Raw genomic sequence first — 24,548 nt, 5'->3', positions numbered from 1 at the left:
GTGTTAATTGGGAGGAGAAATATGTTCTATTTTACCTCTATGTTAGAAAAACTGAAAGTGAACAATTTTATTCTACAAATATGTTAGGAAGAAAAACATTCTGGGAATATTTCTGGCTTTCTATATTAAGCCTATATTTAAGACATCATGTCAAGGTTGTAGGCATAATTTTTCCTAACCAAGAGCAATTACATCTTACTAAGTATGGGAACTATGTCCTGGGATCTGAATTTTATGATCTGAAGCTTTTTTTCCTTATTTTTTTATCCAAAATGAATGCTGCACTACTTTTGGACACATTTTACCTCTGTGTTAGAAAAACTGAAAGTGAATCATTTTATTCTTGGTCCAGATCGCCTGTCTGAAGGGAAAAAAAAAAAAAAGAAAAAAAAAAGAAAAAAAAGGAAGAAAATTTTGCCTCCCCTTCTCCCCTGTACCCATTTAGGTTAAAAAGCCCTCATAATTTATGGGTGGTATGAAAAATACACTGAAGAAAGGTTTTCAGGATTACTTTCCAAGGGATGGCTCTTTAATGCTGAAAGCGAGAACATATAGGAAGCGGGGGGGGAAGGGGGGGGGGGGGGAAGAAGGTTTTGGGGGTTTTTTTAAACTGTAATAAAACATTCAAAATATGTTTTAAACCAAGTTTTTAAAGGGAAAGAAGTGCCTCTGCTCTGTCTGCGACCACACTGGGAATCCTGAAAACGACCCTTACTAGGGGGGAGAAAAAAAAAAAAAAAAAAAAAAAAAAAAAGAAAAAAGAGAGAAGTTGTTTTTCCTGGTTTTTGTACTTTCGCCATGAGAGGAGCTGGAGTGCCGCTGTGGGGATCCCGCCCAGCCGCGACTGGTGCGGCCCAGCGCGGCTGCCTCGTTGCCGAGCGACCGCCGCGCGGCCGCCGTGAGGGCCGGGCCGCGGCGGGCCGCGGGGCTCCGGGAGCGCTGGGAGGGAGAACCGGGCTCTGCCGGGGCTCCGGGAGCGCTGAGAGGGGGAACCGGGCTCTGCCGGGGCTCCGGGAGCGCTGAGAGGGGGAACCGGGCTCTGCCAGGGCTCCGGGAGCGCTGAGAGGGGGAACCGGGCTTTGCCGGGGAACCGGGCTCTGCCGGGGCTCCGGGAGCGCTGAGAAGGGGAACCGGGCTCTGCCGGGGCTCCGGGAGGGCTGGGCGGCTGTGGCAGCAGGAGGTACGTGCTGTGTGTACAGCGATGCCTTTTCCAGCCTCACGCAGTTGTAATGGCTTTGCACCGCATCCTTTGGTGGGGTGAGGAGTGCGAGGAGCTCCGAGGCACGAGAAGGGATTAGAAAGCCCGAGCGCTGACAAGGAGAAGGGCGATAACCGGGTCTGAGGGCGTTTGGGGTGAATTTTGCCATGGGCTCTCAGGATTTCACAGCTCTGTTGGCTTCACACACACACGCACACACAAAAAGTCGATAGACACAGCTGTCCTGGAAAATTTAAGAATATCAGGTGTTCAGACATTCCAGGACCTTAAGGATTTGTTCTGTATTAGCCCTTTGAGCAACACGCAGTGTTATTGAAGTTGGTGAGCCGTGATGGCATCATCACTGTAAATTATGGAAAAGGTTACACCAGGAATCCTTTGAGGAGACTTTTGTCTGCCTACACCTTTTCCAACCTTGCGTTCCCGATGCGGAATGCTGACCAGGAGGAGGAGGGTGGCAGTGGTACAAATTAAAGTTGAAGAACACAAGTGGAAAAAATGTAAGCCTTATCCTTATGTTTAGAAATTTTTTGGCAGTGTTTTTGTCTGAGTGTGGTTGGTCTTGCTACCTCAGAAGAAATTTACTGCAGTGCACAATAATGCAGCTCCTCTTACAGGTTTTCTGTTGTGAGTGGAAAATTTGTGCTTGGAGTTATTGAGTGGAAAATACTATGAAGGCCAGGGTCCTGATGGCACATTATCTTGAGCTTCTTGCTTATTTATTATTTAATACTGCACAGAGCCATAAGTCAAAGCAGCATTTTATGAGCTTGAAGCACCTCTCAAGTTGTGCCTGAAAGATCGAAAGCAGACTGGAAAACCAGACAAATACCAGAGATGAGACCATAAAATGTAATGGGGGAGGTGGAGTAATGCAGCTTTGAAACTGTTGAGTGGTGCCTGCATGAGGACTGAAAATCCCAGCATGGCTTTTGAATTCAGTACTTGTTCCAAAAGTATCGTGTCTTTTTCTCCATGCAGTTCTCCAGTTCATACAAGAGTCAAGGGCTCTGTGTGCTATATTTACAAAGATAGTTTCTGGTGGATGGATCGTGTCTGGTGTCTTTATTATGTAAAATTTGCACTCGTCATTAGAGAAGTTTATGTTCTGATAACTGCATACTTAACACAGGATCTGTAATGCCCATGGCTTTCAGCGTTTACAGTTATCTTCACTGAACTAATAACCCAGATGGTGCTATCCAAACAAAAGATTCAAATGCCAGTTTTCTTATCCCTCATATTAATATTTAAAAATTAAAAATTAATCTGCAAGTTAACAACTCAAACACCCAGGAGACATTGGAAGAACATCTCTGCAGAAATTAGTTCAGATGGTCGAATTGACAGAACCTCCTCTCTTCCTCTCTGCTGGGGGATAAGGAAGAGAGAGGTGTTTTACACAGACCTGAAAGGCAGATGTCCCCAACAAGCCTTAGAACAGATGCCCAAAGTGCTAGGCCTTGCAGTGGGAGCCAGGTTTCCTGGAATCATTCTCTCCTTGTACTTAGCACACACACAGAGTAATCTACTTCAGCAGGGAAAAAGTAGCTCCCTCTCCTAAATGTTTCAAGGCAGTTTTAGGCAGCAGATGTTTCCAGTGCAAGAGAAGACATTTTGATCATTATGTTGTTTTTGTTTGACCCCAGGCACTGAGGAATTTTAGTGCCATTGAGATCCTGTTTCTGTCCTAACATGGATCTGGTTCCATCGGCCTCCACAGACAGTAATGTCTCTAGGGGGTCCTTGAAGAAAGTACCCAGTGTCCTGAGCCACCTCGTGGAGGAACCTGAAAAAAGACAAGCTGTCCCCCATCACCTGCTGGAATCAAGTAAGTTCCTACTCTCTGACTGTTCCCAGCCTCGTGGCAATTCTGGGAGACACTTGGCTGTTATTTGTTTTGCAATTGACTGAGAAAACTCCCATCCTGTTGCTTAAATTGCAGCTTCCTACGAGCCCAAATAATGGGAGGGGTAATCAGGAAGTAAATAGTGGCTGTGCTGATCCTGGCTGACCCTAAAGTTTTGGGGTGGCTTGTTGAAGCCATGATGCCAAGAGATGAACTAGTGGCAGGATCATGGATCTGCTGGGGTAGTGGATGCTGCCATGACTTTCCATTTATAAACTCATGCCCACTTAAAAGGAGAAATAATATCTTTTTCTTTCAGTAATACATCAGTATAGCATAACTAGACTACATCAATGTAAGTACCACTCATCATGTGTGTTTCTGGTCTCTTTTTCTCTCTATTTTTTGATATATAGAGATTTATTCAGAACTTCAGAGGAGCAGGTTTGTACAGGCTGAGCCTGCTGTGTTACACTATGGAGGGTATGAAGTTGGAAAACATCACCAACAGATGCTGGTAAGTTTTGGAGTGGGGATCCCCTTGGGGCTCATAAAAGGACAGCAGAATCTGAGTCGACTGCTTGTGGTCATGAGGCCTTTGCTCTGTGGAGCGCTCTAAAAAGCAGCACTTAAATTCAGTGGCCCTGCGGTTACAAAAGAGACGAGTACCAGGCTGTGAGCATCACCCTCCTTTATACTCCCTGTTTCCCATGTCTGCATCAGTGTTAGTGATATGTGGTTTGCACATCATGAGTGAAGGATTTGGGCTTTAACTCCACAGGAGACTTGTTTTTTCAAAATGTCCTTGGACTGTCACTGTGTCTGCAGACATGTTCACTGGTGGGAAAGTTTTGAAAGCACCTCTGGTCTTTTGCCAAGAACAATTTATTCTGAGAAAGGAAATTGTATGCATAGGTTTGATTATCTTTCCTTGTGAATGGTTTGGGTATTTCCTTTTCTACTCTCTGCTCTGCCTTTGTCTGCCTTTTTTATTCATGTTTTAAGTGTGTTGAGACAGAGGTTGGGTGGTTATGGTGGCCTAGGTTCTCCAAATATAATGAAAGTAAACAAATGCAGGAGGCTTTTATAGGCTTGGCTGAACTGCCACCATCCTAAGGTTTGTTGCTAGAAAACCAAGACAGAACCACAGAGTATTATACAATTCCTGTTGTTTCAGATGTTCCTAGAAGTGGTCAATAAATTGTTTCATTATTTGTTCCTTTTGCACGTAAGAAAAACAGCACCAGAATTTGATTCAATAGTAGCATCTTTCTAGCAAGACTAACTTATTCCTTGGTTAAGAATTGTGACTTGTTTCCAAAGAATAAAGACATGGGATATACGTTTTGCATAATTTTCTTTTGAATTCAGAGCATATTTAGTATTATTTCTACTAAAGTAAAATTGATTATGTCTTTGCTATGGAAGGTTTTACAAAAAGTACCGTTGGCATTCTTAATTGACCTCTTATATTGTAAAGTGTTTTGTGGTCTTTGTGTTCTTTTGTTCTGCAGAAGCTGATAAATATTTCTACCAATGCACTAAACCTTCACATAATACCACCCCAGACAATGTATTTTCAGATAAAATACAGCAAAACAGTAAGTGTCAGGAAATCTTCACGCTGCTCTTTGCATGCAGGACAGGTTTTGTGTCATATAAGCAGCTCTTACACACCTTTTATCTTGTTTTGGGTCATTTTCCAGCACCGGCTTGTCCCTGGTTTGTCCCTTGTGGTTACTGTTGATTTTTGTCCTGATGAGTGGCGATACTACTATGACTGCATTCGAATTCACTGTGAGGTGAGGATTCATTGCAAAGTATAGCTAGAGTTGTAATGGGATGAGGAGTCGGATGAAACAACTATTAGAGCATGATGATAATGATAAAAATCTTTTAGAGACACATGGATTTATTCCCAGTAAGTCTTGACTGGAGTATTTAACTTTAAACATTAAAATTTTTTCTCTGTAAACATCCCAGAGCTGTAGGTAAGGTTATATAACTTATTCTGCTATTCTTTGCCAGTAGATCAGTCTTTGTGCCACACTGATGTAATTTCTTAGCTGAGCAGGCTCAGAGGAGCTCTAGAGATTTGCATAAAGTATGGAAAGACTGATACTGAAAGCAGGTAGAATAGTAACATTCTGAGGTACAACACAGTGATAAACCTGAAGATGTTCTATGCCCAAAGTCTTACTGGCCAAATACTAGAGAAACTTTTTACTTCCATAACAGACTGAGAAAGTTGGTACTGTTGAGCCTGGGGAAGAGAAAGTTGCATGGAGACCTCATGGCAACCTTCAAGTATCTGAAAGGGGCTACAGGGAAGCTGGAGAAGGACAGTTCATGAGGAATGTAGTGATAGGACAAGGGGTAATGGGTACAAATCGAAATACAGGAAATTTAGGTTAGATATTAGAAAGAAGTTCTTTGCTGTGAAGGTGGTGAGACACTGGAACAGCTGCCTAGGGGAAACTGTGGGTGCCCCAACCCTGGCAGTGTTCAAGGCCAGGTTGGATAAGGCCTTGGTCAGCCTGGTCTAGTGGGAGTGTCCCTGCCCATGGCAGTGGGAATTGGGACTGGATGATCTTTAAGGTCCCTTCCAAGCCTTAACATTCTATGATTCTATGCCTTACTAATTGTAAGAGATAAATATTTGCACCTGTTTGTTTGTTTGTTTGCAGGGAGATGATACCTTAGTTGTTCCCATGCATGCTTACCCTGCTATGAATATTGTAGAATTTCCATCATTTATAAATCTGTCTGATGTATCAGTTGGTCAGAGGTGAGTTAAGGACAGACATTTGTCCACATTTTGTGAGACATGCCCAAAAACTGAAAAATCTCATTTTTCTCTATTTTTACAACTTGATGTCTTGAAAGCCTTAAGAAACTCAGCTACCATCTGGACTGAAAAATAATTCTGTATATAAACTGTTTCAGGTGCCATTCACCATAAAGTAAATGCTGTGCAGGCTAAACATATGTAGAGATGGAGCTGGGTTTTTTTGCTTCTTGTATTTAAAAGTATTTAATGACTTAGACTTCATTTTACTCTGTCTATTGCATGGCTGTAACACTGACTGTTCTCACGAAGTAATCAGTAATAGTTGTTAATAGGAACTGGGAAGAGGAAAAGGAGAAGGCAGGTTCTGTTTATTAGGGTCTAGTTCTGCACTATATTGGCTATATTAGTTAAAATTATGGTGATTTTTATGAGTGTAAAGATTTGAGTGACTTCTAGGAAGTGAAAGTCTTAGCAGGTGGTTTCGTCATAGTCTGTGAGTTGAAAGTAACTCATGAATTTTACTGAAGCATGGAAATATAAATAGGCAAAGCACATATAAGAAACATGCAAAATTCTGCAGTAGAAATGAGTCCAGCATTGCAGAGTAACATTTGTGTCTTTTTGTTTGTTTGTTTTTCTAATCCCCTTTAGTCTGTTAAACTTTAGTGAATTGTAACATTGCAGCTTTCTCACAGGACTGAACATAACTCCTGACTTTCTGGGGGCCTCTAGGCATGATGTGATTCTGTTATTTGCTTCCTGTTAGTACTGAAGTATACAGAACTTTCATATTCTCAGAATACAGAGAAGATATTAGAAAGGGAACAAAATATAATTTTAAATAATGAGAATTTTTTTCAACACAGCAGGGATGCTCGAAGATACTCCTGAGGAAATTTGGAAGAATTCCTGAAGAGAAAACTTGTGGTTTCAAACCTTAATTTTTACCAGTATTTTTCAGCATTAAACTACTAAAAACTTTCTAAAAGAGGAAAGCTCTCTGAGATAGTTGGTACTTTACAGAACCCAGTTGAATCTGGGCTCAGTCCATAGCCCATGAAGTTAATGGAAAAACTGCCTTTTACTTCCATAAATGTAGGATAAAATCTGTATTTTACCACCCACCATTCCCCTTAGGTACAGAAGGTCCATCAGGCAACAGGTGGCATATTTGGCTTGTTTTTGAGGCACTTTGGCTACTGTTCAAGCTGCACTATACCCTAAAACAAATTGCCTGCCCAGTCTGCCATTGCATCTTCTTTGTGAACAGGCCATAGTAAGGCAGAGATAAAAGAACTTGGCTATTATTGCTTATTTCTTTAGGCATTTTAAAATGTGCTTTCCAGAGGAACACTGTGTGTAGCATGCATTCTTTGCTGATCAGCAGGGTAGGATTTCAGTCAGACAGTTGATAAAAACCAGAAATAAGCCTGTGTAAATGGATCTTGATGTGCAGGGTGATGAATGGTGGTGCACCAAAGCTTTTGTGTTTCAGTTTGGTCTGTGAAAACAGTTGCATACAAAGGCAAGACAGGTTGAAAAGATGTGTAGTAATAGTCCTCACACAACGTGCATGAGACATAAAGGGCTATTACGAAAATTAGGCCCCAGCATCGTAATTTCTACAGTGGTTGAAGTCCAGTCATTCTGTGTTGGAGTTTTCAATACTTTCTTTTCTCATCATCTTTCACAAGGAGGGCCATGGGCAAAGGCTGATTTCTGGTTCTGTACTCATTGCTCCAGTTTGCATTGTTTGTACTTGCTAGATATTACAGTCTGCAAGAATTTGAGGATGGACATAAATAACTTTCAAAAAGCAGATTTTTAAAATTTTTCTGTAATCAAATTCTGTATGGGTAGGAGAAAGTAATGTCCAGCATTCAAATCAAGATTCAGCTCTTATTTCCTGGGGGAATGAAAGATCTGAAATATTTTGCTATTTTGGAACAGTGAGGAATTATGATTTTCACATTAATAAGTAACCCACCCCTCTGAATGCAGGTAATTTAGTGCATGGTGTGTATAATACAATTTCCCAACTTGTAATTGATGAACAACTGTAGTTTGATTAATTTAATTCTTCTTTTATCTCTTTTCAGTAAGGAGTATGTTATCCCGTTGCAGTGCAGCTGTCCCATAGATTTTGAATTCCACATTGATATTATTCAGCCTCACAGAGCCTTCACTGTCCAGCCAACATTTGGTAGACTGACTTCTTTAAAATTCTAAATGTTAAATCTGTATGTATGAAATGTAGTTACTTGTGACAGTCTATTCAGTGCTGTACAGAAAAAACCTTTGCCTCTGGTAAAGTTTTTGCAGGTAAATGCAGCCAGTCATTTGCAGCCTCATGGCAAATAGCCAACTTGGCTGTAAGTTCCTTTAGGCAATGTCCAGCTATGACAAAATGCGAGCTCTGACAAAATATGTGATGTTCCAAACAGTCTGTGTGGCCTTTGTCTTCCCAGAAGAGTATCTCTGAAAAAAAGGGTCATCCCAGTAAAACTTAAGTCAGAAATTTTGGTAGCCTGAAAATATGGCTGAAGGCCATCTTTAAAGCACTAAAAAGTTTCAGCTCCTACTTAAAGCCATTGTGCTCAGAGTAATCATAGAGTCATTTAGGTTGGGAATGTTTAGGGATATGAATGGTGGTTAAAGTGGTTGAGAAAATAATGGAATAGGTAGTAAGGAAATAAGGTCAAGCAGAGACAGGTAATGCATCAAATCCATATGAGTCCCCTAGCCTGGAAAAGCACAGAGGAATATGTTTATAATGCTTTGTCCATGAAAGCAGAAAGTGCCAAAGACTTAAGTCTAGCAGATGCAAGTGAAGAATTTCTACATATAAACAGGCAGTCATTTTCACAGCAGTATGAAACATTATAGGTCTACAGTCAAACCTCTCAGCTATTGTAAAATATCTTCTATTATCTGGCAATGGACATAGTTTTTGAAAGATGCTTTGAGACCTGAAATATTTTCCATGCCTCCTGCCATCCTCTCAAACATTAAGTTGTTTAAAAAAAAGTAGCCCAGAATCAATTCCAGCATACTTAAGTGGGCTCATGTTATATGGACTCTCACTGTTTTTCTCCTCTAATCACAGGAATCATTCCAGGCAATGGAAAAGTCAAAGTAACTGTGAAGTATTCCCCATTTGAGTATGGAACAGCACAAATGGCCATGCAGTTACGGATTTTAGAGTTTCACTCAAAACCCTATGTGTGTGTATTCACAGGAACATCAACACCACATCTGGCTCTGATGTATGTGTGGCTGACTGGTCTTTGAGTATTTTTGCCCTGTTCTAAAAAATACTCATGTAATAGGATTTTATACCGTTTTGCTATGATCATTTTAAGCATTGGTATCTTCGGAGACTTACAGTGCACTGATGTAATTCTACTTTTGATACATATACCTCCTTTTTTACACTCTTTGCTCAGAACATCCTTAATCTATATGAAGTGAAACAAGCAAAATAAATATATTGAGAAGTTACATATCCTTAAAGAAGTATTGAGCATCCTCAGCTTCTATCATTCCCACTCATTATTATTCTTATTGCTAAGGCCTTGCAAGATGCAGGGGGTTTTGAGCCTTTTGGGCTGTACTTAATTTTTTTGGGAAAAAATTGGACTTATTGCCATTTGGAGAGTACTTATGAAAGCAATATGTGTCCTTCTGACATCTAGAAAAGAACATTTTGATGAACAACAATGTCATCCAGAGAAAAAAGCTGTGTCTGGAAAATCCATAGTGTGGAGAAGAGACCGGTTCAGCCAACTACAGTCAAAGCCTATTGCAAAACTAAAGGTGTGAAAAGATAATAATTACAAGTACTTTTCTGGGCAGGAAATCTTCCATGTTTCTATTTCTTCCTATTAATTTATATCTTATAGGAAATTGAATACCAGAACCTCAGATTCCCCACCGACTTGTCAAATCCATATGCTGTGGCTAGTGTTTTGATTCAGAAACCAGGAAAATTGAAGATAAAGGACATAAAAGAAGGTAATTAAGCAGCATAAACTTGGTCTTAGCATTATTTGTAGGTCTGATGAGGAACTTGGCTCCAGAATTGCTGAGGTGATGTAACTGTTGTTTCTGTGAGAAATCTCACCTTAGCTTTATGTATTAATGGGTACAGTTATCTTAATGGAGGGATTTCACAATTAAAAACCCAATCTAGACTGAGGTGTATATGGCTTTCTGATGTTCCTGCAGCCCTGTCCCAAGGCAAAGAAGGGATAAAAACCAGGCAGATGAAGGACACTATATTTCAATTGAAAGTCAAACAAAATGTTCAGGAAGAGGAAGCAAATCATCTAAAGCGGTAATTATTAGTTAACCATGTCAGTTAACCATGTTAATTAACCATGTTAACAAGACTGGGATTTGCTTAACCAAGGTCTCTATGAATGATGTATGAAATATCCGCTAGTGCAGAATGGTGCCATTTCGTGTCCCAATAGGTTTGTTTTAAGCCTAAGTTACTGTTGTTTTATTTAATTTTTTTTCTCTCCTGCTAAGAGCAGACTCAGTAGTAATCCATAGTAGTACCCAATGAAGTCTTTGATTGCCTTATGGTTCCATTCAAAAAGAAACCTGCTCAAAATCTTGTTTGCCTAACCTTGTTCTCAGACATCTCATCTTGTGCCCCTTAAGGGCAAAAGAAGATTTTGTCATGGTTGTCAATATATTCAGGTTAAAATGAATAATGAAGTGAGAGCAGAATTACACTTGAAAGCATTCAAAAAGTATGTAGATGTAGTGCTGATATGTCCCACTGATAGATGTGGACATAGTTTAGTGGAGTGTTAGGCAGTGTTAGGTTAATGGCTGGACTTAATGATTTTAGACATTTGTCCAACCTTACTTATTTTATGATTCTGTTGTACATCAAATGGTGCAAAGCAGAACGTAGTTGGGTCTGTAAGCACATCATGGTTTTATTTGAAATCCACAGATCATCTCATGCACTGAATGTCATGGACACCTAGGCACCTCAGGAAGAGGAGAGTAAGTCTGTTAGCCTTTGAATAAAGCAAACTGTGCATTAAGTAAAGCATTTTTCTTGTCTCCACTGCAAATGCAGGCAAGTTCATAAGGGAAGTGATCCAATCTCTGTGGAGTTTAAAAAAGAGATTATTGAAAGCCGACAAAGGGAAGAAGAGCAATACAAGGTTAATCTTTGATGTTTTTTCTGTAAATTTGAAATCAAACTTATACTTTCAGATTATGCAGTGCACTAGTGAATTGTATCAAGCTCTCTACATGTTCAGTTTTTCTTTGTTAATCAATGCAAACCTGTGCTAGTTGTGCTTTTTACTGCAGTCATATCTTTATTGTGCCTGGGCATCACTGTTTCAGGGATGGTTTTATTTTTAAGGTAGACAGAGAGAAGGGTAAGGTATTACCAGAAATATAACAATATTTGCCCAACCTAGCGGATTTGCACCCAGCCACCCAGTCTCATCAGAATGCCACATTCCAGCATAATCCTGTCAGCACCAAGACCACATCCAAACCTCTGTTTGTGTTGTACCTCTGAGGAGCTGCTGTTCTGAATGGCTCACATTCAAAGAGCTAGATCCAGTCAGTACTCCCACACAGAGCCGTGGGGAGATTAATATCAGGTTGTACTTCTGCATCTTCACCCTCTCTCTCTTTGGTTTCTTCCAGTCACTACAGACTGCAGGTCCTCTTCCACAGAGGTGATAACAGCAATAAGCACTACTTGGTGGCACGAAATATCTTTCTTTGTGTGGCACAGCCCTCAGGGACAGGTGGAGCCTGTCCCTCTTATCCTGCCTCCTGTCTATTCAAGTAGCTTCTGACATCCCACTGACTTCCAACTGGTTGTGGGAGTGAAATTATTTATACATAGGATAAAGGCTTGATTTATACACTGAATTAGGCAATATAAAACATTATATTTAATACTAAAAAGGAAATTAGTAAAAAAGGGATCTAAATTGTGAGATTGGTGTATCACTGAATTAGATGTATGTTAACTTTGTTTAGAAGCATCTATTTTCTTACCTGCTGATTCTGGCTATGCAAGGAAAACCATGTTGCATTAGGACAGAGATTTGATTGAAACTCAGATCTGAAAATACTTTTTTTTACTTGGTTTGACTTGCTTAAGGGTTGCAATAATCCCTCCCTAGAAGAGAATGAAGTCTGTGTTTTGTGAAGCACCTCCATAATGTTACATTGTGAGTTTCACTAATTGTAATGGAGGAAAGAATTTCCTGGGTGCTTTGTGCTAATGTGCTTCTTCTTCAAATTAGATCCGAAGAGGAGAACCTGTCATAGAACAGGAGTTCCAAAGGGATGAAATAGAAGTCTCCTTTAGACGTGTTACCCGGCATGTTGAGCAGGTTTGTTCATATGTTTTTATAGCCTGCTATGTGCATGCTCTATTATCACCTCCCAAGCTAACAAACAGCCATAGATGTTTGACATTGAATACTTTTCCTCCTGATATTCCTACTTCTGTATCAGTGCCTTATTTCCCATTTTACTTTTAGCTAGGGCAAGCACTATGCTACATGCACAACTCATCTTCTAATGTTCTGATCTAGTATGAGAGTCAAGTGGAGATCTGCAGGCCTAACCTGAGACTTATATTGCTTGTTTCTGAAAGATCTCTCAGGGGAAGCTTTGCCATGCCTCATTGTAAGGTTAAGCATATCACAAAGTTTGCAGCCTCTGCCTGCAGGTTAGATTGACAGGAACCTTTCTGGTACTTAGATTTTTTTTGCCCTTCTCTGGGGCATCTTTCACCCTTCCTTGGGTATGTGCTATTATTGGAGAAAGGTTTTGCTGAGCACCTGGTTTGAGTCCTTACAGCTATTCCAACTTCATGTCTGTGCAAGATGAAGTATGCATTTGGTAGAGCCCCTGTCCATTCTGTCTGCTGTCCAACTGCCCATAGAGTGCACTTAAGTTGTAGTCTGTGTTGGTCATTTGTGTGGATGCAGACCATGCCATCTTATCTCTGCATTCCCCATACTACATCTGCTAGTACTTGGTGATTACCTCCCATTAAGCCCTGCAGTGAAGACTTCTGGTTAAATGCCAATGCTGCAAATATTTTCACTGGACTTAATTTCAGTATTTAGAAGTAACATATGGATTCAAGCCAAGGAATGGCTTGGGATGGAGAAAAGTTCTCCCTTATCTAGTTGTAAAAAGGGTTGTCCTTTTTCTTTTCTGTTTCCTTTCTTAAAAATGCATCATGCAGCAACCAAGTGCCCATCCCACATTCGACTTGCTCCGTAATGACCCTTGGGACAGCAGAAAGAGGATGCTCAGGAAATTCCAACAAGCAGCATACAAGGTAAAGCAAACAACCAGAGTATAGTGTGATGGCATGACACCTGGGAAACAGCACAAAAGAATGTGCAACCAGCACATAAGGAGTGTTCACAGCCTGCTAGGGATTTGGTAGTTTGGTAAATATGCCCCTACCTCACCAGGAAATAAGGATCTGGAGTAAGTTTTGTATTCAGCTGGTCTTTCATATTGGAATTGATACTAAACAAATGCAGATAAATTCAGATTTTTTTTTAAACTCAAGAATACTTTTGTACAAAAAAGAAGATTTGAAAATGCATATAAAATATTGCACCAGTACAAGAAAGACTTTAATAAACTGGAGTGAGTTTATTTAAGTGAGTAGAGCCACCAAGGGCTTAGAGCACTCACTCTGTAAGGAGACACTTAATCTGGAGAGGGAAAGTAGAGGGAGAGGGCAGCACCTTCACACTCCTCTGACGTTACTGATGATGGAGGATCTTTGCAATGGTACATGATGGAAACATGGGAAACAACAGGTATAAATTTAAATAAGGGAGGTATAGACCTGGAAGAAAAAGACTAATCAGTAAAATCACTTATTTCTTTTGGTTTAAATATTATCTTGCATGTCCACTGCTCTTTCCCCAATAAATCTTAATGTAGTAAGCAAGATGGAAATGTCCTGTTCTTCTAGTGTCCAGTTTGGATGTTCTTCAATCTATTCACAATATTGAGATCTTGAAATTAAATGCTCTTTTCTGTATTGCACAAATAAGGAAGTAACTAAATGGCCCCATGTGGTATTAAAACCTTGTATTCTTCATTATTACCCTGTGGGGTTTGGGCAAAACACAGTGCAGGTTGCTGTTTACTCTCCTCATTCTCAGAGCCACAAATATTCATATGGCCCTGGTTAACTGACTGTTCACCCTCTGTTTAATCTGTATATGCCAGTAAACACAGCTGAAGGATTAGGACCTAGCCAAAAAGTCTGATTAATGTGTAAGACTAAATTAAGGTTTTAACTGTATTTATTGTGTAATGTCATTATAGTATTGAGATCCTTTCTACATCTTTCCTTCTCATTTTCTCCTGAACAGAAAACTATATTAAAAATTCTTAAATGGAGATTTCTGAGTGAGCTCTGGAGAATAAATACAGATGTAACACATACACTGTATTTCTATGGCTGTAAATCTTAGGGTGTTCAACCTAAATTTAAAAATCATTCTCTCAGATTTTAGTTCAGATTCGTCTAAATCGTTTATTGCTTCTGTTCCGTGGACTGACCAGGGAGGCTGGAGGTCTGGAGGAGGGCTCTGTGTCTGGTAAGGATTAGAAGAACAAGTTGATATTTTGGCCATGGGCTATGATAATTCAGGTTCTGCTGCAGTGTCAGATTCATTACATATAAACTTAAAGACAGAGTCCTTATAAAGGAGTCTTCCAGAAAAAATAGAAGTGTGACAAGGTAGAATTATAGAGTGATTTGGATTGAACGGCCTTTAAAAGGCCATCCAGTCCAACCTCCCTGCAATGAGCAGAGACCTAGATCTTCACCTAGATCAGGTTGCTCAGAGCCTTGTCCAACCTGTCCTTGAATGTTTTCAGGAATGGGGCATTCCCTACCTCCTTGGGCAACTTGTTCCAGTGTTTTACCATCCTTGTTGCAAAAAAATTTCTTCTTTACATCTACTCTGAAACTACCTTCTTTTAGTTCAAAACCATTACCCCGTGTCCTATGGCAACAGGCCCTGCTAAAAGGTGGAAATGGCTGTAGTCAAAATACATCTATTTTTCATACACAGTATTTACCAGATTTTAAAATTCCTATTCTTAGGAGCCATGCAGCTTATCTACATAATAACAGGGCAGAAGCTGTGGATTCATCATTGGAACTGTTCAAGGCAAGGTTGGATGGGACTTTGGGCAACCTGATGTAGTGATGGATATCCCTGCCCCTGGCAGAAGGGTTGGACTAGGTGGTCTTTAAAGGTCCCTTCTAACCCAGCCGTTCTGTGATTGTACATATAGGCCTGAGGAACAATGAAAGGGCAGATGGGACTGCATGAGAAACAGGGAGATGAACAGATCAGGGGGAGCCCAAGAGGCGAGAGACACAGGATGAGAAGAGCTTATTGCAGGGGGGATGGAGGGGGGAAAGACACCTGAATGTGGTGAAGTCTGAACTCAGTGAAATGATACAGTAGGAACCATGAGACACATTGCCAGGTTGCCAGTACTGGGTTGAGTTTTTGTCCTCATTGTTTTCTCATAGAAGTGCTTTTAATCAATCACTTTTTTATCACACTGAAATGAAAGTGCTGGTCTGGAAAAGTGACTTGTTATTTAAGATCATAGAAGAAAACTGGCTTTGGATGGGAGTCACAGTTGGATATATGGGAGACAGAGAAGAATTTGGATCTCTTATTTCCCAGTCCCTTGTAGACACACAGTTTGACAGCTCCTGAGACACTTGTCGGTGGTTGAATCCTGGACCCAGACCGCCAGGGAATCTGAATCGTTTATTCGAAGGAATGAGCTGGTTTTGTACTCTTTTCTAAGGCACAGTATTTCCTTGTATGGCAATTTTCACTATGTGACCTATCCCGTGCTGCCACTCAGCAACACTTTCTCAATGTCCTTTTGTGGGGTGCTCGCTGCTGTTCACTCCTCTGTCAGCTCCTGGCAGGCTCCTCTCCGTAGGGCTCTGCCGTGTGACACCTCCTCCCCCCAGGGCCCGGTGGAGACGAGCCTCTGTGTGCTGCCATGTGCTCCTTTGTGCTGCCATGTGCCTCTGCAGGCAGGTGTAACAGCTCACAACCCAGTTCTACCTTATAATTCCCCATAACACTGTTCCATCTCCGGCCTTCAGATAGGTACTTTTAATTCCCAGGATGCAGAAGATGCAAGAATGCTACAAATAGAAGGTGTAATGACATTAAGTGTAAGAAAGGCCTCTGACTTCTTTCAGCCTTAATGAGAACTGTGCTGGATGGAGTGGGTTGTAATGTCTTTTTAGGAAAGGGGAAATGAAATCTGTCTGCTATTCAAGGTGTTGTGCTCATGTCTTGTAGATGAGACATTTAAAGTCTTTAGGAAGTATTAACTTACTTTTTATATTAAAATTACTAGACATCCCGGTTTAGGAAAATGTTAAATATGTTTTATGACTTGATTCCATTTCTGAAACAGTGCATTAAGATATATTACAAAATCTTAATATTTGCTTTCCAATCATGACAGAAAGAAGGAGTTTCAGCAAACCAGAAAAGAGTGAAGAACATAAGGGCTTTTCTTCCAGCATATCTGAAGATCGTATATTGCCTTTTGAATTCCCCTTTTACGGTTCACATGAACTACACAGTTATTTGGTAGGTATAGTAACTAAAATGTTAGTCAGCAGTCTAGATAGAATTTTGTTGAAGACATTGGCTCCAGGGTTGGTAGTCCCTTTATTAAAATTTCACAATGTGGCTGGTGTTCTGGGGTTCTGACAAATTAATTCAGGACTTCAGATTTACTGAGGGTTCTGTTGAAAACAGTAAAAAAATCTTTTCATTCTCCTAATTGTATCCGAAAATTGTGAGCAATACATTAATGTTCAGAGCTGATTAACATCCATTCTTCAGAAAAAAAGAAAGAAAAAAACTGAAATGCCAAAGTCTAAGAAGGAACAGCAGAAATATCAAGCTATGTAAAATAAATATTTGCATAATTATTTCCGTATGTTTTCAATTAGCTGTACTCATGGATTGCTGCCAATACAAAACAAAATGCCATCCATATTACTGGTTTTAAATACTGTTCTGTTTCAGGCACCTGATGCTCTTGGCCTAGTTCCTATTGAATCTGTAGACGTGAAAGTCAGACACATTCTTCCTTTTTACGACTTGAAGGTGAGTCAGTACAGCTCCCTCATGTTTCTCTTACCTGTCCAGTTAAGCGTTTTCAGCCTGATTCAGTGGCCTCTGTGCAGCCCAGTAAAAATGTTACCTTAATGAGGCTGTATGATTAGCATGCTTTTATTAAAACCAAATCTCACCAGTTCCTATAAGTAACCAGCTTACAGCCAGCAATAGTCCCCTCTCTCCGGACAGAGATGAATCACCTCAGCTGGAATTATTGTATCTCAAACATCAAAGTCCTAGTGAAGTATGGCTTCTCAGAGTTTTGGTTTTCTACTGTGTTCTGCAGTAGTGTTCCAAGTGTCTTTTACCATGGAGATGTGATGTGTCCATGATAAAGCCAAACATTCCATTCCATTTATGAGTTAACAGAAAGTGATTATTGTCATTTCCTGCTGCACATCTTTTTTCTTTGAATTTAGGTTCCTCAGCATTGCAACATTATGAAGTATCAGCCATTTTGTACACACTATGCAGCTACAAGTTACAAACCTGTAAAACTTTCTCGACCACTGAGGCAGGGAGCCCAGGTAACAAAGTCACTCCTAATGCTACATTTCTACAATTATTTGATTAATTTTACCTCAGCATTTTATACTGAAAGATTTACTACACTCTGAAAACCTTTGATGTCTGTGTTTTTCAAGGATGAATTGATTCAAGTAGTTCCTGCTCCTGAGAAGCAGCTCTCTCAGAGGACAGATTTTCACAAAAAAGCAGCAGAAGGGGATATCAGCCTCTTAAACTTGGTTCCTCCCCAAGCTTTAGTCCACCCAACAGAGAGCAACCCACTTCGCATTTTTGTAAGTACGAGTTGACTTCCATGAAGAACCTAAGGAAGGAGCAGAAGTGTGCTTGTTTCATCAGAAGCCTGATGTGGAATTTATGGGCAGTTTTCTTACTCAGATTGGTTATAAAACTATCCAGAGTGAGAGTAATCCTTCATGGTGCAAGTTCTGGTGGATAGGAGTCACAGAGCTCAATCCCACTGAGAGGGGCACCATTTCAGTTTAGGGTGTATTTTGATCAGTTTAGGGGAGGGATGATAAGACAAAATTCCAGTGAAAGCAGAGAACTGGAGACCCTTTCAGTCTGACACTCCACAAATGATCAGTGATCACAGGATTTCTGGGAACACCGTGGAACCCCTCCCTGCTTCTCCATTTGTTTCCCTGTTTGGATGTTAGAGGAAAAGCCATGATCCTGGCATCTCAGTCCTTCTGTAACCTCACACTCTTGCCCAGGTCAGTAGGACAGATGCAGTCTTTCCCTGCTGTTCCGCTGGGGGACTACAGTTCTGCCTAATCCTTGGGTGAACAGAGAAAAGTGAAGTCAAACTCTGTTCGCATTGCATCCTGCTGCCTTACAGTTTCTAAGAGTTCTCAGAGCATCCCAAACCACATTTCCAAGTTATTAGGCCCAGAGATTCAAGAAATCACCACCACTTGCATGGGAGGGTTTTCTGTTACTGTTGTCATGTAGACTGTGCTACTTGGCACCAGCTGCAAGAGATAATTCCCACACAGTGCAGCACAGCCCAGAGGTCCCCGAGGTGCCTCTGATCAGGCAGAGACAGCTGTAGGGCTCAGAGCAGTGCTGTGCATGGGCACAGGCAGATCTCCCAGCCAGCATGGCACTGGGCCTGGCTTGGGTGGCTCTGGCTCCCAGCACTTCTTAGCTACAAGGGGCCAGAGCCCACTGTGCTAGTCTGGTGATCTTGGCATAATATCTGTGATGTAGACTTGTCACCCCTGCACGCAGCCAGGACTCCAGTGGACTTGCTGATGAGATCCTCTGTGCACCTCTTTCATCCCTCTGTCATATCAGTGTAAAAGCCAGGCACAGCTTGATCCACACTACCCAGCTTTGGGTTTTATCCAGAAACAGATGCTAGTGCAGGGAAATTGATGGCAAAATGTTCACTAGCTTCCACCACAGCGAGCCCAGCTTCCTTTCTTGGATTCTGAACTGTTCAGAGAATCAGCAATGGATTTCAGAGTAATTAGGCAATAGTTTTTTCTTCCAGACTTGGAGACAACAGCTAAATTGCTGTATTTTAGACAGTAGGGATCACATATAAATCAGACGAGATTGTAGGATGAGGGGAAGAGACAGAAAATGAAGGATCACACCAAACAGAACAGTCACAGTGAGACAAAGCTGTTCGTCTGGGGAGACTACCTTAATTGTAAGAACTGAATTTTCACTAATTTTATTTGTTACGATGCTCAGAACAATTTATTAAAATTATCTCTTCATTGTTTTTAGAACCCCACTCCAGGATTAGTTCCATTTTTACTTCCTTTGGCCTATTGTGAATCAAATATTGAATATCATCTTTGTCCTCATCCAAAATATACCCTTACCAAGGAATGCCCCAAAGGATCCAGTATTCCAGTCACACAAAAGAAATTTCTGGATCACAAGGTATGGCCTTTTGGGTTTGTTGTATGAGTACCTGCCTTGGGTATGTTCTTGCTGAGAACTTGCTCTAAGGAATCAAAATGAAAGGTGGAGACATTCTAGATAGAAGATATTTTCAAATATAAATTATGCCTGCACTTAAATAGTCAGTACACGAGTCAGAATAACTAGTTCTACTTAGGCTTTATCCACGTCTCTTATTTATGCCTGAGTGGTTTTTTGCTCTTTCCATATGTTCAGTGTTGTATTTTCACTTCCTTACAGTGATGGAAGGATCTGAAATATTCAGCTCCCCAAATTCAATTCTCAGACAAGATGCTCTGTCCTGCAAACCTCTCTCCCCACTGCATTATGTATTAGAGGTCTGATTGTTGTAGCACTTGTCATTTCAGGAAGTGATTTGTGGAGTAATGGAATGGAGAAAATTCTCACCGTTGGAATATTCCACTTTTTCTAACATTCCCACATTGACAAATACAATACCTAGGTAAGAATTTGAATATACAATGCCTCTACCCTGCACTAGTTTCAGCTGCCTGTAACTATATTGATCCGTCACTAGTCCCACACATGAAAGTGGCCCTACAGGTGGAATTAATTGCTGCTCAGAAATCCAAAACCAGCAGAAAAAACTCCTACTGGACTCCTAGAAGGGTAGATTAAGAGCAGTATCATTAGAAGAAATGGCTAGCCCAAGGAAGGAGAATTCCAGTCTGGGCTTTCAATAACATCTCTCCTGAAAGCTTGTTGACTCAGTCCTAGAAGACCCCAGGAGGTGCAAACTCTGTCTGTCTGTAAAACCTTTAACTTACAGACACTTGCACCCAGTGGTAGCCAACATCTCTCAGGCTCACATTCCCTCATATCACAGCAGTTTCTGGTGCACCCAAATTTTCTGCGAATATTTAAAAGTACCTCATCTTCATTGTAACTGCAACTGCTGTGGAGCTTCAAAATACAAAAATACCATTAGTATTAATACATTAAACTGGTACCATTTCCATCACAGGGATCCTTACAGTTTAGATATGCTTCCAAGAGATGTACCACCAGTGCTGTCTGACTTACCTGAGAGAGACAAGGAGAGCATAATTGACCAGTAAGTTTCTCCTCTATTCTGTATATGGTGTGATTGACTGTGTCTAAACCAGTCCCAAGATGTATGGATGTGTCAAAACCTGTCCCAAGAGATCCTCAAAGGCAAAAGCACAAAGTCCCTCTTACATAAAACATACTTTTGTTATTGTTGGCTAAAAAAAATACTTTCAAAAGGACAAAAACAAGCTGTTCATCATCTTACTAATTTTTAGTGAGACAGACGAAGCTGAGTTCAACATGATTCTTACTTCAGAGATCGTGAGAGCTGAATTTCCACAGATTGGGGAGGCACTCTCAGAAGAAGATGAAGAAGAATCAGCAAAAAAAGCAAGGTAGGTATAATTTGAAATTAGGAGAGAGGAATGGAAAGGAATCTGAAGTCAGCATTGTTGTGATAAGAAGCAACGAAGAGTCCTCAGGCAGGTGCAAAAGGGAGCTCATTTATTGCAAAAACCAGGCCTTTTTAAGCAATTAGGCTTTTATCAGCTGCATACTTTTAAAATACAACAAACATAATTTAACCAACTACCATAAACCACGACATAAACACATGATGGTTATGTAACTTGTTTTCTACAGTTACGTAACTTGTTTTCCACCTCTCTTCCAGCTGAGTCATTACCCAGAATCCTTTTCTACTTAGCCAAAGTAACAGGACTAGGCCATGATTTTACAAAGGCAACAAGGCCTTCATTTTATAGGGTTTTACCTATGCACAACAAAGCATCCCTTTCAGAATTGCATAGAAAGTCATACTGAGATCCTCTAGGGGCTCTATCACAAGTGGGATGCAGATCTAGTACTTTGAGCAAATTTGCACTGCAAATTCAGTCTCTGCATTTTACTTCAGAAAGCAGCTGTGAACATGACACATTGCCTTTGGTTATATCAGTATGATCTAACACTTGGGGCAGTTGCTTGCTTTCTCAAGAGATATTCAACATTCTTGGACCAGTGACTTTTGCTTTTCAGTGACCTTTTTGGTTAGGTGTTTATTAAAGCCTGCAGAGGAAAGGGCCCTTAGAATTTCCCCCTGGCATGGTGCTTTTTTCTCCTGCTTTTCCTGGGAGTGTTTCACATTTGCTCTGTCGAGCTTCACCCTCCCCGAGCACACATTGCAGCCGGCAGTGTGGGTGATGAGTGACTGCAGAGCAGCACAGGTGAAAGTCCTGAGTTCTAACCTTCTGTTTTCACAGTCCTTGTGGGACTTGGAGCAAGTGAATTCATTTCTGTCCAACAGTTGTCCTCTCTTTAAAGTGGTCATGATGTGGCTTGGATACCAGGATGTGCAAGATAACCTGAAACTTTCAGAGCTGTCAAGAGATTTGAATGTCTGCTTTACTTTTAGAGGGGAATAATTTGATTGGCATTGAAATCCCATTCAGCCTTTAAACTTAAAACAGTATTGTGAGGTCTCTGACAAAACACTGATTGCTGTCTTGTGAATACTACAGCACTGATTGAAAAGAATTTGCTGTAAAAATGTAGATGTGTCACCCTCAGTGCTGTTTTTTACATTTTATGACACTGCTTGTCAGAACATGGGGATTTGGGTCAGCTTGTGTAATTAAAGAGTGACCTTCCTCCTCCACAGCAATACAGTGCGGGATGGTGCCTTTCTTGGGTGAGTGGTTTTATAACCGTAAGTGTCTTTCTTTTTTAAATCTTAGATATCTGTTTCAGAAAAAAAAGGAAAATAGTTTTCAACGTTAGACAACTCTGGGTATTGATATTTACTTGTTGAAATCTTCCCTGTTATTTTGGGTTTGTAAAGAGGGAAGCAAAAATTTATTAGCAAACACTGAAGTCCCAATCCTTTATGTTGTCACTGAAAGGTTCTTTGTTGTTGTTGAGGGGGCGGTATTTCACTAGATGACAGAGAACGTACTGCTCCTCTACAGAAGTTTCAGCGTTTTTAAGGCAAACCAGGTTTTCATGTGGTTACTCTTGTTCTGGCAATCACATCCTGTGTTCCTACAGGGATAAAATGTAAAACTCGGTCAGTCTGTGTTTACCTGTGTCAGATAGTTAACTTTCCTAACTGGCCAAGCCAACAGTTAAGTGTTCTTTCTGCAGTTTCACTACTTTTCCAGTTCTGCATAAGTAATGGAATACCCTCTGTGTTCATTATGAAAAAAGAAATCATGAGTGCCTCTTTGGATTTTGTCAGCATTCCCAAGTAGTTTCCCTGTTTATTATAAATACAAATGATGCTTTAAATTTCTTGCAGAGACACGTGCAATGGTCCAGGTGGACATTTTCGACCCCAAAACAATGAGCTTGGAGAGAAAGTTCGAAAACATCTGGAGACATTGAAGTTGAAAGCACTTAATAAAAGCCTTATTCTGGGATAAGAGTAATTTTACAAAGTCCATGGCCTGGCCCTGCTTATCCTGTTAGTGTATGAGGCCTTCTCTGTCCCAGCTGCATTTACTTTTGTTCACTGAGGTCAGCAACTTCTTACGCAATAAGAAGAGAACCACCAGTAATGCCGCCTACCAGTAATGCCGGCTCTGTCAAGGACTCTCACTGTGCCCACTACCCGAAACACAATAATTACTCCAGTCAGAAACCTCAGCCTTGCACCTGCTTATTTTGTTGTGGTGTGAAGGACCAGAAAACCTCAGTACTACCATGTAATTGGTAATTAATTTACCGCCCACTGTTGTCAAATAAAATATGAAAAGACCTTATGCCCAAATTCTTCTGATTTTAGTTTTTTTAGTTACGACCTGTCCTTGAATTTTTGCAGGTAAGTTGCTAAATCTCAGACTTGACGATAAACCATATATTTGATATTTTTAAGGAAAAGGAAGACTTGAACATCATTACTGTCCACAAAGACAACGTCCAAACAAGTCTCATTAGCTGTTCAGGGATTCAATTCAGTGCACGGATCTTGGCAAAAGGGTGCATGGGTTGAGTGAATGAACTGCAGATCCTCATGAGAAATCTGTAATGGTCAGGGTGTATTCCCTAGGAAAGGAGATTTCTCAGCATATCATCTTGCAGCTGAGGTGTCTTCTAGTTTCTTATCGGACTTCAGACAAAATTAGTTTTATTCATAGTGAGTTGATTGCTCATTTTAAAGAGTGCTCCAGGCTGTTTGTGCTGAAAAGCACAAATCTTCTGTACTCAGAAGCATGGAAATCACAGCAATACACACTACATTCCTAGGATCCATACTTCTTTCCAGGCATACTTAAAACCCCTAAGAAAAGAAGTTTATTTCAGAGAGTGATCAGTGTAGAAAAGCTGTAAAAAGCCCAGGGAGATAGAAAATGGGAAAGTAGGGTGAAAAAGCTGCAGAATAGCCTGTATTATACTAGCTACAAGCTATCTCTGCTCCCTTCAAAGAAATAAAAGGCTGTTAAGTTTCTGCTAAATGTCTAATTGACAAGGGATTGTTCAGAATGCAGGTCTGGATATCTGCAGATTTCTCTGACTACAAACAACTGCTTGAATTTGTACACATTGCTTTTTTTCTTCTGCAAGTCCTGAGGGAAGCAGTTGATCTTTTAAGAGATAAGCTAAGAGTTTAGCATGTTTCTTAACATGACCATGACAAAAACATTTTTACAGTTTACACTGAAAGCATTCACAGTTCATAATGCACAGTTTAGGTAAATCAAGCATAGATAATTCTTTGGAACTGTTACCTATCAGCTAAATGTCTAGTCTAGTAATGATGGAAAAAGTGTCCAGAAACAACAGTGATTAAACGAAGTTAATCTCTTTTTCGTACATCAGTATCACCTTCCCTCCCTTCTCCAGAACTGTTTCCTGGTCATCTCAATGGAAATTAATCATGCTTCTCCATTCTCCAGCAGTAGACATCAGCCTCCAAGGAAATGAACCGCCTTTCTGTAGAAGTGATCCTCCTTTCTGTGTTCTAAGGCTTTTAGGGGTCAGGTTTCAGTGTGCAGAGAAGGTAAGAAAATGCTATTACCT

At 40.5% G+C, this 24,548-nt stretch overlaps 1 protein-coding gene across 5 annotated transcripts; it reads left to right on the top strand.

The window, feature by feature from the left end:
• The first annotated feature begins 918 nt into the window (after positions 1 to 918).
• Positions 919 to 23,290, top strand: CFAP221 (cilia and flagella associated protein 221). Of its 5 annotated transcripts, none has more exons than XM_032113944.1 (25): positions 919 to 1,180; positions 2,869 to 3,050; positions 3,485 to 3,585; positions 4,583 to 4,669; positions 4,775 to 4,870; positions 5,756 to 5,856; positions 7,959 to 8,062; positions 8,966 to 9,125; positions 9,555 to 9,675; positions 9,762 to 9,873; positions 10,087 to 10,195; positions 10,958 to 11,045; positions 12,156 to 12,245; positions 13,112 to 13,207; positions 14,405 to 14,495; positions 16,414 to 16,541; positions 16,986 to 17,066; positions 17,498 to 17,605; positions 17,723 to 17,878; positions 19,344 to 19,502; positions 19,892 to 19,986; positions 20,509 to 20,598; positions 20,810 to 20,929; positions 22,192 to 22,221; positions 22,828 to 23,290. In XM_032113944.1, the coding sequence occupies exons 2-25, from the start codon at positions 2,915 to 2,917 to the stop codon at positions 22,949 to 22,951; spliced, it is 2,583 nt and encodes an 860-aa protein (XP_031969835.1). In that variant the 5' UTR covers positions 919 to 1,180; positions 2,869 to 2,914; the 3' UTR covers positions 22,952 to 23,290. The 5 variants fall into 5 exon arrangements, with proteins under 5 accessions (XP_031969835.1, XP_031969834.1, XP_031969836.1 ...); XM_032113943.1 differs by having other exon boundaries at positions 919 to 1,353; XM_032113945.1 differs by lacking the exon at positions 22,192 to 22,221 and having other exon boundaries at positions 920 to 1,353.
• Positions 23,291 to 24,548: the final 1,258 nt, after the last annotated feature.

The sequence above is a fragment of the Corvus moneduloides genome, chromosome 7 (genome assembly GCF_009650955.1).
Source record: "Corvus moneduloides isolate bCorMon1 chromosome 7, bCorMon1.pri, whole genome shotgun sequence".
Classification (NCBI taxonomy): Eukaryota; Metazoa; Chordata; class Aves; order Passeriformes; family Corvidae; genus Corvus; species Corvus moneduloides.
Note: the sequence above shows the minus strand (reverse complement) of the source record. Positions and strands in the feature narration are given on the sequence as shown.